The sequence below is a fragment of the Homarus americanus genome, unplaced genomic scaffold, assembly GCF_018991925.1.
Source record: "Homarus americanus isolate GMGI-L3 unplaced genomic scaffold, GMGI_Hamer_2.0 scaffold11022, whole genome shotgun sequence".
Taxonomy (NCBI): domain Eukaryota; kingdom Metazoa; phylum Arthropoda; class Malacostraca; order Decapoda; family Nephropidae; genus Homarus; species Homarus americanus.
Window position 1 is genome coordinate 1484040 of NW_024737068.1, and position 16017 is coordinate 1500056.

The following is a 16017-nucleotide window of genomic DNA, read 5'->3' on the forward strand; positions in this document are numbered from 1 at the left end:
TCAAACCCAGCGCCAAATCCCCGCCAGGACGCCATCTTGGTGGACGGCTGATGCCTCTGTGTACACCCAGATGTAAACAATCACACTATGCCATTAAGGAGAAGACAATATCCTCGTTAAGTGTATTGGTAAATGAGAATTATAATGAGAAGACAATGTGCAGTCATCAATAGAGTGAAAGATATTGATGTAAAGTGAAGTACTAATGAGAAGACAATACTGGCAGATCTTTTAGCCATTAGTGAATCTCTTTATTTATCTCCAGTTATTTAGACTTCATATAACACCAACTTGTTAGAAGAAGTAAAGGTAAGATAGGAATTATTATTAAGTAGTTAAAAAATAGACCAGAATGTGTGTTATTGTTGGGACCTTAAGAGTGTGTATAGCTCTTGTGGTCCTGTCTAATGTACAAGTTAGGTTTAGAAGTAACATTGTTTAGCCCATTAAGCTAATACTTTAGTTATCGACATTATGTTCTTAGGTTTGTAATGATAATATGTTAATAATTTGGTATTTTCGTTTTGGTCATCCAACGAATTTTAGGTTTGGTTGAAATTATGTTTTTCCTGGGTTTTTTTATGTGTTTTAAATAGTTGGATGACCTAAACGTTAAATTTGACTCAATATGTAGTTATGTTTATAATTAGCTACACATGTTACTTCTGTTGACAAGTCTTGGTTACCTTTGGTGAAGGTGGAGGAGATGGTCAGCACCAGACATAACTTATTGAATTAAACCAAATTTCTGAAGTTAACATTTGTATGATACTGAACACGAAAATAGGTACGAGAATGCACAGAACCTAACCTAACCTAATTACCTATCAGCACCCTGGATTCCCTGTCATATTAACCCTCTCTCACATGATGATGTGACTCATCATATTCATGATAAAACCAACTTCACTGTGATGCAAATCGAGTCACCAAACTTTAAAAAAATCGCCAAAAGTTAGGTTTCAAAAGTAATTATGTCAAATTTGGGTAAATTTATTCTTTAGGACAAGTCCCTAGGGGTTGACCAATGCTTTACCCCTTTCGTCACCCCGTTCATTCTCATCAATATATACAGGAAAATAACTGTTGCTTGGGATAGAAAATAATGAAAAACACTAAGACAATTTATTAAAGACGAAAATAACAAATTAAAACATTGTTAATACGCCTGTAATCATCTCACTGCTCGGTGGTTTATGCGCTGGTGCCAAATCACCTTCATTTGTTTTATATTTTGTTTATTTACCAATGTTTTAATCGTTTTCTTTGTTAAATAATTAATATTCATGTATAATAATAATAACAATACTTCTCGAGCCGTCTGTATACTTGTGTAATTTCTATTCGTGTAAAATAAAAACTTTGTTTGTCACTAACACTAGCAACTGTTAGTGGTGACGAAATGGAGTGTATCTGTTTTAAGCGAATCTGACCTTAATTTTTGTCGGAAATTGCTCGTTTTTGACCCCCCCCCACAATAATGGGGGAGAGCCTGGGAAGTTGGGGTTTTGGGGTGGGGGAGAAAACGAGTCATCTAACCTAACAAAACCTAACTCCTAGCCGGGGGCTCCGCCCCATGGACCCTCGGTAAGCCTAGCTTAAACTAACCTAACCTAAATGTTTCAGTATTGTAGTTTAAAACTTTGGGGCGCGTCATGTCCGAGAGTACAATACTGTACCTTAGTTAGAAGTGGAAGGACCAGGGATATGTAAGAATTGGATAGTATGATCGTCTTTCTTGTAAAATTGCAATAAATTTAAAATAATCGCAGGAGAACACTTGACAACCAACCTCGACCACAGCCATTGTCAGACTGGTCATTGAATTTCAAATCCGCACCCAGGCTGCTCCCTTTGAAAAATTCAAATGTGGTTGGTAAAAAAAAATCGCGAGGTGATATCAATACATCATTGGTCACGGCTGGATGACGTCAGTCAATATTGTGCTTGCGTGATCCATAATGAACTTGGTTTCACGCAGATACCACCTCTCAGACGAAGACGGAAAAGTACGTAAAATTAATTAAATTCAATTGTGTCGCTATTTTCCATTTCCGACTACATAATATAAATGGGGTTCAAAATGCTCAGAATAGGGAGATCTAAATGGTTCAGTAGTTTATAACTTTCGGGCACTGTTCGAAAGTAAAATAAACTAATTGGCAACTCTCGAGGCCCATAGGAAAGGAAGACAGGAATGATAAATGCGCAGTATTATTATAGCAGTTAGACCGTGAGTGTGAGCCGCGTCCATTTAAATTTCGATAACTCCGTGCGGGCTGCCTCAACTCTGGATTATAGTGCTTACCCGACTCCCTGAAATAATTTATTTTTCGTGTTAGAGAAGTGAAGTGATGTAATGTAATGTAATATTTTTTTTCATATTTACAGAGAAAGTGTTTTCAAAAGCTGTTACTGTATCAGGCTATACTGTACAACCTCGTTATAGTGACAATGTCTCAAAAGAAGTCTTTGAAAGTGGATGATTTTATGAGTTCCATTCTCTTCGTTATAGTGTTGACTATGAGACGCAATATAATTTATATTGATATAAAACATAGGCACAAAAATAATTGAAAAAAAATTGACATTTGAGATTCAGTCTATTGCTATTTTCTCAAAAACTGTTGGTCACATCAGACATCTGATTACTGCATTAGAAAGCTCATAAAATTCCACTTCTAGCAGCGTATAGTACTTAAACAGTTGGCTCAGACAATTTGAGCTAGGTGGTGAACGTATTTGTGTGTATTTTTTCTCGTGTTTATTAGAAGTGATGAAAAATAGTTATCTACTTGTATTATTATTTTTCATTTATCTTTATTTTTTACTTACTGTATGTTGCAGAGCAATCAGTTATGAAGCCAAACATACTGTATATGGTTTATGCCAATAAAAACAAATTTTGAAAGGAAATTGGTAAAGCAAAAATAAATATATATTCACCGTGCGCTGTCTCACCTGCCCTGGGAGCCTCAGAGATGTGATCTTCGAACTGGAAAACCTAAAGCTTATCTCATGCACGAGAGAGAGGGTTAAACAGAAAGAACTTACTTTGATATCTGTTACCAATGAAAGCAACTATCTTGATGCAACAGCATGGTGTAATTTAACGTTTTTTGTGGACCTGAGAGTATGATCGGTTGTTGCACTGAAACGCATATTTCTTCTTCACTGTCATCTCTCTGCTACATTTTGAACACTTAACATCCTGCCAACTAGTCAATGTTGACATATGAACATTTGTAGATGGTCTTCATCTCCCGCAAGAACCGATAACTTGTGATACGAGTATGACAAACAGTAACCCGCATAAGACGCCATAAGTACCGAGGGGAAATCAAGATAGCTTGCTTGTCTCCCCGTGTGGTAAAACAATAAATATAGGAATATTCAATACACTTATTAACCAATGTTACTCTTAAGGTATTGGAAATCAAAACACTTGTGGAAAATATTAACAAATTATATAAACGTGTTCGGGTGCCAATCGTCTGTTCCACTTTTACCCAAGATAGAAAGGGTAGAAAGGGTCAAAACTCAATAATTATGCATTTTCCCAAACTTTCTTTATCCCTGCTACTTTAATCAGCATGGAAACCTGCATTATAAAAATGATCCTTTTCATTTCTAAATTGTTTGCTGGTGTTTGCAAAATAATTGCTAATATTAATTCGATAAATTCATCATACAAGTTTACAATTGATTTGGAATGTACAGTCGCTAAAACAACTATCTGTGCAGGTGGGGGTCGGTATGCTCCGAAATTTTACGTGCGACAAGTGACAGCCCTCGTATACCAATATTTATCGTCCATGGTCTCATATTGTTTCCCACAAAGTATGCACAGATAGTTTGTTTTAGCTACTGTACATGTATATACTGTAGATAGAGTATGCAGGTTTACAGTGTAGGTATACAACAATAGTAAACAGGCCTAGGAAGGCTGGCAAAACCATCAGATGCCTATTTCCATTAGGGGCCTTTTGTGTTGCTTGTTAACCCAATTAGCTATATCACATACATGGCTCAGACATCATGTAAGTGCAGTGCTGAGAAATTGTGACTGTAATTATACTTGGTTTTACTGGTTCTTTTATGAATATCCAGTGTAATTCTACCAAGCATGGCAGGTTCTCTCGGGATACTCTAGTTTCCTCCTGTACTGAGACTGAACAGTGAATGATAAAATCATTATTTAGTACTGTAGTTTGAAATAAACCTAAGTACGGTTTAGTGCAGAAAAATTGCTCCAAATACTTGCTCGAATTTCAGGGAAATTATTCAAAGTAACTTTAATTCAAGAAATTGCTCTTAAAAGTGCTCCTGTGACCTCAGCTTTATGGACTGTCAGTCTTGTAGGGCCCACACTTTCATGATGAAATAAGTTAGACCTATCAAGGTATAACACCTTCCTTCAAACACTGTACAGTACTGCTGCAGTCAGTTTAAACACTTGGTAGAAAGTTTACACATTGATGATAATGTTAGGTTTTAATTTATTTACAGTAGAGTACTTGAATTCATATTAATTAATTTTATTTGTTTTATTTTTTTCAGAAATAAAACAAGATGTTTTATGCACATTTTGTGCTAGCCAAAAAAGGCCCTTTGGCCCGAATTTGGTTGGCTGCACATTGGGATAAGAAGCTCACTAAAGCTCATGTATTTGAGACAAACATTGAGAAATCTGTGGATGGTATTCTTCAGCCCAAGGTAAGTCTTTCTATAACCCCCCTCCCCCCATATCCTTGTATCAGACAGGGCATACATTACAGTATTTAGTCTTCAGTACGGTACTTTATTTGATTATGAACAGGAGTTAACGTATCATTATTACTTCATGTCTTGATTGATAATGTAAGCATTGGAATTTCCAGTACTGTCCTTAGGGAGAATAATATGATTACTTTTTGTTTTACTTTGACATAACCCAAATTGTATTGTTTTCACTTTTTGCTCTTCAAAACTCTACAATAAAAGAATTAAGCGACAAAACAGTGAACACTTGGTAACAGTTTAAACCCTTATGTATGGGGTATGGGGGGGGGGGTCTGTGCTGAATAAAGTTGTCTGCCGTTAACAAAACAAAATATTAAAAGTGGCATTCCTGTCGTGAAGGGGTTAGTATGTACAGTAATTATTAACACCATGTAACATGTTGCAATCTGGATGAAGATATTTGTTATGTACAGTATATAGTATGTGATGATTTTCTTGAGATATGTACAGGATATATCAGGCGCCACCAAATGTGATCACTCGGCTCAGCTGTGTCAAAATTGTTGGTGCTGCCCACTTGCAACTATTTTTCCTGGTTAAATAAACTGATTCAGTATTTAATGCTCCATATATATTTACTGATGACAGTTCCTTCATTATAAGCACCTACACATCACATGCTTGAATAAGATTAGTGCATTCCTCCAAATGGTGTATAAAATGATCATAGAGAAAATTGTATTTAGCTTAAGTCTGTGAAGTAATTGTTGGCTCTGAGGATTTATGAATGCTGTACTGTACAGGGATAATTGTTTGTTGTATGTAAAAGTACATTTAATACAATTAAGGTTAACTTATTAGTTGAGAATAATTACTTCTGATTTCTAAATTCTTCAGGTGAAAATGGCGCTGCGCACATCAGGCCATCTGCTGCTGGGTGTGGTGCGCATTTACTCACGAAAGGCCAAGTATTTGTTAGCTGACTGTAATGAGGCCTTTGTCAAGATCAAAATGGCCTTCAGACCAGGAATGGTAGATCTCCCAGAAGACATCAGAGAAGCAGCTGTCAGTGCTATTACCCTTCCAGAAGTATTTCATGACTTTGATACAGCTATGCCTGAGCTCAATGATGTGGATATACAGGCTCAGTTTACCTTAAACCAGTCTAGAGCAGAGGAGATTACCATGAGGGAGGACTATGGTAACATCTCCTTAGTCACAGGTGATGATGGCTTTGGTGATATGGGCTTTGAAGAACCACCTGATATTATGAGAGATGCCTCTGCTATGGATCGAACATTGGACCATCCCAATCTTATTTTTGGTGACAATACCCCTTTAGACAAAGAAAAAGAGCCTAGTGCATCCAAAGAACAGGACTCAAGATTATCAACGGCACGAGCTGATACATCTGCACTAGATCTGGAGGCACCTATCAGAGATGATGGTTTTGGTGGTAATTTAGGACAAGATATCATTGCTGGTGGGTTATTTGAGGGGGGTCTTTTCGATGATACTCCCATCGGGGATGGTCCAAGTCTGGATGAACCAAAAGAAGAAAGACATGATGATTCAGATGATGATGTTGGTGATTTAGATAGATTTGGTGGACCCCCTTCTGTTGGACCACCCAGCTCAGCTGATGGATCACGGCCTTCCTCCCCAAAACCAGAGGCTCAAGACCCAGTAGATCAGCCTGATGCACCTCCTGAAGAAAACCAAGAGGCTGCCCCTTCTGCTGCAAATGATGAAGCACTTGTAGGACATGAACAGACAACATTGTTACAGAATGAAGAAGAAAGTTTTGCACTTGCCCCGGTAGATGCATCTGCAATTAAGTCTGGATGGCCACGTGCCAAAAGGAAGAGGAAGTTGATTGTAGATGAAGTGAAAAATATCTCTGGTGAGGAGATGAAGGCTCAGCTTTCTGACACCACTGATATTGTAACTACCTTAGATCTTGCTCCACCAACTAAACGTCTCATGCACTGGAAGGAAACAGGTGGAGTGGAAAAATTGTTTGCCTTACCTGGTCGTCCGATATATGCCCGATCATTGGCCCGCATGTATCAGAGGCATCTCACGTCAGAACCTGCTCCAAATGAAGACTTTGGAATGGCAGGAGACAGAGAGTTGGAGAATCTAAGTCTGGAAGTGGTGAGTTATTGATTTTTTTTTCTTTTTTTTTGTGAATATTTGGTGCTTCAGATTGCAGGTACCTGTACTGTACTAGTTTTTTCCATAGTGCTGTGCAGTTTTTCTGTGAGGTCACCTTTTGCAACACTGAATTCTTTATCTTATACATCATCTCCATTTCTTATCCATATCAATAATTACAGTAATGTTGTTGCAAATTCTAGCTCTATTCATTCCTTCTCTCATGATTTTGTACTCCATAATTTATCTGAGTTGAATTGGTCAGTATAAAACAGGGTTCTCAATGCATATCTAAAATTTTTTTTTATAGGTTCGTGAGGCAGAAGATCCAGATACTGCCACAGCACCCAAAACAAGAGCAAGAAATGCCAAGAGAAAGCAGCCTGAACCAGACCCAGAGGAGGAGGAAGAGGTAAGAGAGGTTAGAAATTTTAATAGAAATATAAACTTGACTGAACTCCAGCTCCCACTTTACAGTGACTTCCTAACCCCAGATTTATTTTTTGCTGATTGCCAAAAGTGCGTTAACCCCAAAGTGCCTATACACTTGTGCCGAGCCCTAGAACCTGCTCCGTGCCCTGGGGTAATGTTTGTTCCTCCTCGTTTGGTTATTACACATACAGTATCCATATAAATTTTATCCCCACAGATAGACAAATGTCACACAAACCTGGTAAGATAAACAGAAAGTTTCGTTTGTCTAACTTAAAGAGAGAAAGAGATGAGTGCATATACCCTCCCCCCCTCAAAGGGGGTTTAAAAGAGATGAGAAGTGGGATAATCTAGAGGAAGTGGAAACTGTTTAAGAGTATAGTGTGGGATGATGGTATTAAGGATATAAATGAAGCAGTAGAGTCTGTATCTAGGAAGAAACTAGTCCGAAATAAGGGAGATGCATGATGGAAACATAAGAAATAAATCCTAAAATGACAATTACAATAGGGAAGTGAGCCTAGTTGAAAATTTATGTACTGTATTGTGTATGGAAAATAATAAGAATTTGGCTATTACAGTAGAAGTCCAAAAATCCGGACTGCTTGGGGATTGGGTCAGTCAGGATTTTCAGATTTTCCGGATTCTCAGGCAGTACTTTCAAAATTCAAATTTAAGGAGGAATAAAGAAGAGATGAACAGGTACATTTTGATAGTTTATTCACTAGCAAATATAGCATGCTTCATTTATCAAAACGAGCAGTTTTAAAGAAAAAGCTGTGAATTCTAGAATTTTATTCTTTGCCTTTTTAATATCATAAATTGTAGACTTTCCAATGTCGTATGTTTCCATTAGAACAGTATTGCTCACACCACGTTCTAGTTTCTTAATTATTTCAAGTTTGTCACTCAATTTCAACGTGTTCTTCTTTCTCTTCACACAACGAAGTTTATCTACTTTAGGAGCCATTATTATGGGCTTGTACAGTACAGTACTCTGTAAATGGAAAGAGTAGGACTCCAAATTACATATGTTGTCACAGTTTGATTGCTCGTGACCACGTGGTCGCTTGTTGTCGCTGTGCAGCTGTGGCGCTCACGCATACGCACATACACACGAAAGCCTGCTAAAAAAATTGAGTTAGAAAAGTCCGAATTCTTAGGTGGTTCGGATTTCTGGCATCCGGATTTTTGGACTTTTACCGTACCATTCTTTGACCACAGTTATAATTCAACCATCCTTTTATTACTGAATATGATGAAAGAGGCTTTAAGTATTGGTAAAATATAGGTAGGGTACAATATTTAGTTTCAGGGTTGCACACTTTATACAAGGATGTATTTAATGCATTCATGCCTTTCAGCTACAGATCGTGAATGTTCATACAAGAAGTCGAGATGCAGCAGCAAACAATGAATTAATGTCACCACAGCCTCCTCAAACCCCAGCACCTCCTGCATTGGTAGAGGAACAGCAGGAGCAACAGCAGCCACCACAACAGCCAGAAGAGACACCGCAGCCACCACCTCAGCCTGAGATAATCACACTGGAAGAGGTTGGTTTGCCCCAGATCTCTTGTAGCTACACCAAATAACAGTTTTCTGATCTTAACTGCATGGTATGGGGATAAGTTTCCTCAATTTCATAACAATGTATTACAGTAGAAGAAGCAAAGGATCCAATCATCCTCGTCATGTCAGCCACAATAAATTTAGTCAGATTTTGCATGTTGCTTGACATATAATGTTTATAAAGTTGAGTTTTCATTTAGACATTTGTCCCCATTCACTTCAACTTTCATACACCATTTTTTAATTGTCTTTTCGTCTGTCTATTTGTAGCTTAAGATGTTCTGGTATATTCAGTTTATCTGATAAAACAGTTTACCTTCCACCATTCTTGTTTTATATCTAATGTTGGATCTACATAAATACATCATGCTAATGTTCACCACACTATGGTTATCAAACAGTGTCTCCCCCAGACCCCCAGTGATAATGTAGGGTGGATGGAATTAAGACCAATCACACATTCCCTACATTTGCTGGCTGTTATTTCTCTGTTAATGTTAATATTTTCTCACTTTATGTTATACTTAAAAAAAATTATTTCACCCTCTCACTCACACACTTCTGTGGTATTTTAGTTGCCTGGTATTTGTAAATGGACACAAAAAGCTACATTTGATAATTGAAATCGCAATATCATGTACAGTTTGGGCAGGATTAAATTTGGGTGAAGTATTGTAATAGTTTTGGTCTCATCACCAAAATTGTTTATCTTTCAGCTCGCGGAAGTGAATCCTCCACAAACTCCAGGAGCAGTTAATGATCTTGCTGCCACAAACCAAGATACACCTGCCAACCAAACACCAACACAAAATGTACCCTTCCAAAGTCCAGGTCAACCACAAGGGGAAAATACAGATGCAAACCAGGTATGTGCTAGATATATTTGTAGTTTTATAATCTACATGTTCTAATTGTGTTGTGATGTTAATTCTTGAAACTCGATTAAGCTAATATTTTTTCGTCCAAACACAATTGAATATTACATTTAGAGTTCTGTATACTGTATATATGAATTAGTGTTCAAAATGTTTGTGAATGAACCCTTGAAAGCCCCAAAAGAGTGTTATGTTTTGAATATCTTTATTTCCTGCCCTCCATTAGGTTATACATTTTTAACACATTGGGTGTTACTTGGTTATGAAATCTATGCAAATTTTCTATTAAGTTTAGTATCAATATTATACTAGGCTGATTTTGTGGTATACCTTGATCAGTATATGAGTGTTTGGAGTACTTTATATAAGGAATCTCGTGGAACAAAAACTTTAAAAAATTCACTTAAAACAATGGAATCATCAAGAACAATAGTAACCCTTGGGAAAAATAGAGGTTCATCCCCCCTTTCATGAAAAACACTTAGAAATAAATTTGAACACTGATGTATACTGTACAGTACAGTATGCTGTATATATACAGTATATATATATATAGTACAGGTATATATACAGTGGTCCCTCGATTAGCGATCGGTCCAATTAACGAAATTTCGGTTAACAAATTAGCTTCCATAAGGATTTTCAATTCCATTAACGAACAAAACTTCGATTAACGAAAGCCTTACGAGAAACACGCTTTGTTGTGCACATCAGTTGATCGGCTAGTCCGCCAATACAGTAATTGGTTCTATGTTTACATTTGTTTCCAGTGGAGTAAATATTAAGAAAGTTGTGCACTTGAATATTTTTGCATTTTTAAATTAAAATTATTTGTCACTCTAATTTAGTTAACATATTGGTAATACAGTACAGGGAACAGTTTTTGTGTGCCAATCAGTTGATCGAATCACCCACCAACGCTTATGAGTTCAACTTTGTTTACAGTGGAGTGAACATCCAGTTTGTTGGTCACTTGAATATTTTTTCATTTTTACATTAAAATTATTGGTCATTCTGAAATTTAGTTAGTTCACATATTGATAATATACAGTGCAGAAATTATTATGAAACATGAAGAAGGTATTAGATCCAATGCACTCTGTAAAGAATATGACATGACATCATTGACTGCCTCTACAATCAGCTGTTTGATATGTAAACAAAGCTGCCAGGAATACGACATACACACCTCAAAGTAAGTTAAAATATAGTATTCTACTGTTTTGTATTTATTATTATACAGTATACAGTACAGTACTGTATTTAGTTTATATTTAATGTTTTGTTAATTCTATTACCGGTATAAAGTACAGTACTTTGTATGTACTTTTTCTGAGTTGGAACCAATTACCCAATATCCCATTGAAATAATAGATTCAGTTAACAAAATTTTTCAGTTAACGAACGACTCTGTGGAACCAATTGTGTTATTGTAAAAAACATTTCCATTGACCTGTCAATTTTAAATCATGTTCATTTCATTTACAACCTGAAAGAACTTAATTCTCTACTTGATGCACTGAAAGGTTTGGCATGTCATTTGATTTTTAAATTATGTTTGTGTTATCATGGCATTGTCCCATTCTTTGGATACAGGATGCTGGTAAATCAGGTTTGATATTTACACCAATACTGCTATTATCCAGGGTTTAATATACTGTACAGTACAAGCATTGATCAAATATTAGAGGTAATGTGGCTTATCTCGCCGCCCATTTGTCCAAACAAACTTCTTTTAAATTGGTCATTAATCAATTTTAATCAAATTTATAGGAGCAAAAATTGCCCTGTGTGGCGGACTTAAAGTTAGGTATTCCATTTATCTTCACTGTTAGGGCAAACTGCTAAGGAGTTGATAATTAGAATTTATATATAGATACTGTTATTGATTGCCTTGGATAATAAATATAATGGTGGTTTGAGTCTTTTTATCAGTTTGTCTGTCTTACTTCTGCTTGACCATCAGCAGTCTAAGGATGGAGTGCATAGGATTCACTCAGGTATGACTTGAATGCTATGAAAATGTTTTAATTTTTTTGCACTGAATTTGTTAAATGCTTCAACCAGACGCCAGCGCACACCACACCATTCCAGAGTCCTATGCACGCAGAGATGGAGAATCATGGATACATGGAGGTAGGATTTATTCGTCATCCGAGGTTTCATTTCTTCTTTCACCAATTTCTACAAACATATTTATGTTTTGTTACTGATTTATTTTCTTTATTATGGCAATTATTATTTTTTTCCTAAACCAATTTATCCTGGGGTTTAATTCATTTTTGCAAGATACTGTACCATTTAAAAAGCTACACTTATAATAAAAAAACCAGACAATATTTACTTGATATTGAATTTGGTTTAATAAGAAATTTTCTGTGTTTGACAGAATCAACCTCCTTTGGAAAACCCAGGGTACGATGGGTCACATCCCCCAGCAAACACTCCCGGTGGCATGTCCGACGGTGGACCTCGATCTAATTACTCTGAGCGTCCAAATACTCCCACTGCTGTGTTGAGGCAAGAGGAGGAGGAGGAGGAGGTATGTAACCTGGTATTAGTCCAGTTCTAGTTTTAAGCAAAAGCAGTGTGCATTAAATCCCTTCTGTATCATGATCATGACTTTAACAGTTCATTATTTCTTGGCAAGTATTTTGGGAGCTTATTTTAATGATCTGATGTCGGGTGTTTGAGTCTTTACAGCCTCACAGCCTCATAGCTGTGCAAATACACTCTTACATCCTGCCAGGCTTGGTTTCATGCTACTGATGGATATGTCTTTACTGTACCATTTCCCCACTCATTCGCTTTGAAGGTATTTTTGTAATTTTTACAGGAAAAATAAATAAGGTTTAAAGGATTTTGAGTTGATAAATATTTTGCAAGGTCTTCATCTTCATGTGCTGTTTATGCTCTGAAACTGGATTAAGTTTACTTACAGCGTGTCATAACTTTTTGAACATTTGCATGACTGCAGAAAAGATGCGTCATGTAGATGTAGTTTTAACAGCTGCCGTGTGGTCTTGAGTTTCTGGAATGAAACAATGAACTCACTAACTCACTTTTACATTTACACACTACCTACTTGATAGAACAGGCAGCAAAGTAGGAATGTCATGAGTAGGGTGACAAATTGTACCTGCTTACCAGTCCTGTTACAGGTAGGTATTATAAATGATTAATCTGCCTCTATACACTGTTCACGGCAAGCTTACAACTGAGCAAAATCAGAGGAAGCTCATGATTGGTCGAGTCGTGCCAGGTGAACATGAGCTGGGATGGTGAAGTAACAATTTTCACTTGTTAATTGGAAAATAATATTCCTCTAATTAAAGTCCAGATGAATGCCAGGGTGGATATATTTTAGGTGAAATTATCTGCAAAGGCAGTTGGGGGGAATGAATGATAGTCTATTGCTTTTGAGTCTAGCCACCCTGGACTATAGCAAAATAGGACTTTTGAGAGTTAAAAGCTATCAGATCAGAGTCTTATGCTCCCAACTGTAGAAAACTATCATGCATTTTTATCCAGGAATAGGTTAAGTTTTATTCTACACGAGCTGGATCAGATGAAAAGTCCGCTCTACATGTACTACATATATAACCATTTTAAATATTTGCTGCTCCAGTGCAATAGCTTGTGAGTGATTGTAATTATCACTGACTCACCACCTCACCTAGATCATACTAATACTTAACAGTAAAACATTTCTTATCAGTGGGTGGATGAATGATTTTGTGTACAGTACAGTACATGAAAAAAACTAAAGAAATTTATGGCTCTTACATTTGTTGTGTTATTGCAAAGTTTTTTCTATTTCCTTCAGGAGGAACAGTTAGACGATGAGACGTACGAACAGTTTGAAGAACGTGTGGTTAATAAAAGAGCTGGCCAGATGTTCCTTAGCATTAAGAGGAGGCTAAGACAGAACAACATCCTGTTCTCTGATTTGGCCCATAATAATAACAGAAAACAGGTAAAGTGGATCATTAAGCTTGTTTGTAGTTCATTATGTCAGCGTGTTTGGAAATAGAAGTTGTAAGGGACACTGGATTCATTGTGTTGTTGGAAATAGGGTGCATGAAATTTTTTTTAAATTCAGAATTATTGACTGTACTAATTTACTTGGTGATAGAGAGTTGCCCTTTGATAGAAGACAAAGTTGACAGGTGAATATCAGTGACCCTTGTTTCTCATCCAACAGGTGGCTCAGAAATTCTACACCATGCTAGTACTAAAGAAATTACAAGCTGTGGAACTCACACAAGAAGGACCCTTCACAGAAATGTTTGTAAGCAAAGGTGCTCTTTTTGAGAATGCATCTTTGTAATCCCAACCTAAACTTCTCAAAAATGGGTTTATATTGTGCCTAAAAAGGACCAAGAGGCTATTGTAAAACTGTGCCTGGAGAACTTTATTAGCATTTAAAAATTTAAGCAGTGTACCCATTTTCATGAGAGATGACCCTGTAAGACTGGTCCATAAGCAAAGACGGTAGGCTGTTGAATTAAATATTTATTTAATTTTTTTCCTAATTTGAGTCAGTGGTTATTACCACATGACATAAAGTCAATATGTTGAAGGTGTCATGCACAATCCAGTTTACAAGTACTATACCAATGTAATCCATTGAGCACATTTTTAATTTGGAGTAATGAAATTTTGCAAAAAATTGGTGATTTCATGCATACACCTTTTATTTTCTTCTTAATATGATTTATTGGTGTGCACTTTGAACACAAATGGACTGGATTTTTTCTCATTAATGGTAATGCAGTAGGTGATTAGGGGTCATACAGCTGTATTGTGCATAATTAATCATCAGAGATTGTACTTTGGTACAGTAGCAGTTTGATAGATCATCTACTCATCCCTCCTTTAGTTTCTAATTGTAGTCTTAAGTTCAGTTATGGTTTTTGCCCATGAGGTATGTATTTTAAATTAGTAGGAATCAAGAACTTCATATTGTATAATTATATTAAACCAACATTTCATTTCTTGTAAGATTTCATTCTGTTTACAATAATTTTTTTAATATTCAAAAATAGAATTTAACAAGTTCATTAATTGAGTTTCTGAACACAAGGATTCAGTTATAGTCACCATAGATTATACAATCATGACAGTAAGTCCAGGTGAATGAGTATTCCTGTTACTTTTTAATTTATTAGTTTTGAATGATTTAAATTTCCTTGAACATGAGATGTTTTAAGCTCCTGCCAGTTGATGGTATAACTTGGTGATTTTTAAGTTATTCTTAAATATATTGGAGAGTATTACAGGAGGTAAGGAAGTAATTTTCACTTAGTTTGCACATGTCTTAATGGTCATCAGTAATGTCATTGATAATGGGAATTGTGTGGTCTTGCACTTGGTAAACAAATTGTATTTTGCTTTAAGACAAGGGTTTCTGACAAAATTTTGATGCAGATTGTGGCAAATGCACAAAACAATATTACTCTTTACACTCATAAAGCTCCCTAATGCACTGAAGTTGTTCTTCAGGTTAACTTTTCCCCATTTGCATATGCACTTCGTCCTGCATGTTGAGGTACAATACATGCACAGATGATACAGAGCAAGGTGTGTAATGAAGTACAAATCACAGATATTGTTTCCTTTATGCATAGTAACAGCAGATGTCTCACTAGCATTGCAGTTGAAGTGGCCTCTTGTCCGTAATGTTAGATAAGATTTATATTTGAAGACGAGTGCTTCTCTAAGTTGCTGGTTAGATATCTGTTAACACATAATAGTAAATTTATATTGAACTATGGAGGACTTTTCCCCTCTGCTGGTTAAATGTCTTTGAATATTAAGTAAACATATAGAATGCGGTTCCATTGTCATGGTGATCAATAGCATTGGCAGTGATTTTTCTGTGTGTGAGAGGATGTGTAAAATTTGTGAACATGTGTAGAAATTTCTTTTCATTTGTGTTTTGTGTGATTGTGTGTGATGAAAGTGTACAGTGTACAAATGTATGTCATGGGATCCTTTTAGTGCAAGATTTTGAAAGCTCATTTTGATAGAGATTTGAAATGGGCAATTGTTGTTCATGATTCTGCATGGGAGGGATTATTGGTAGGTATATTATGTGTGATATGAGGGTAACGGAAAACAGATCACGTTGTGTTGGCATATAAAGGAAGAAAATTTACATACTTTATTTTTAGTGTTATCTCCAGATTGGATGTAAAAACTAAACAAAAATTCAGAGTATTTATAGAAAATTTTATTAAAAGTAAAATTAAAGGCA

At 36.2% G+C, this 16017-nt stretch overlaps 1 protein-coding gene across 3 annotated transcripts; it reads left to right on the forward strand.

Moving 5' to 3' along the window:
- LOC121872898 (double-strand-break repair protein rad21 homolog A-like) lies at nt 1-16017 on the forward strand. Of its 3 annotated transcripts, none has more exons than XM_042375994.1 (10): nt 1-309; nt 4561-4716; nt 5620-6879; nt 7190-7291; nt 8676-8867; nt 9600-9749; nt 11826-11894; nt 12148-12300; nt 13585-13734; nt 13963-16017. In XM_042375994.1, the coding sequence occupies exons 2-10, from the start codon at nt 4573-4575 to the stop codon at nt 14086-14088; spliced, it is 2346 nt and encodes a 781-aa protein (XP_042231928.1). In that variant the 5' UTR covers nt 1-309; nt 4561-4572; the 3' UTR covers nt 14089-16017. The 3 variants fall into 3 exon arrangements, with proteins under 3 accessions (XP_042231928.1, XP_042231929.1, XP_042231930.1); XM_042375995.1 differs by having other exon boundaries at nt 8682-8867; XM_042375996.1 differs by lacking the exon at nt 11826-11894.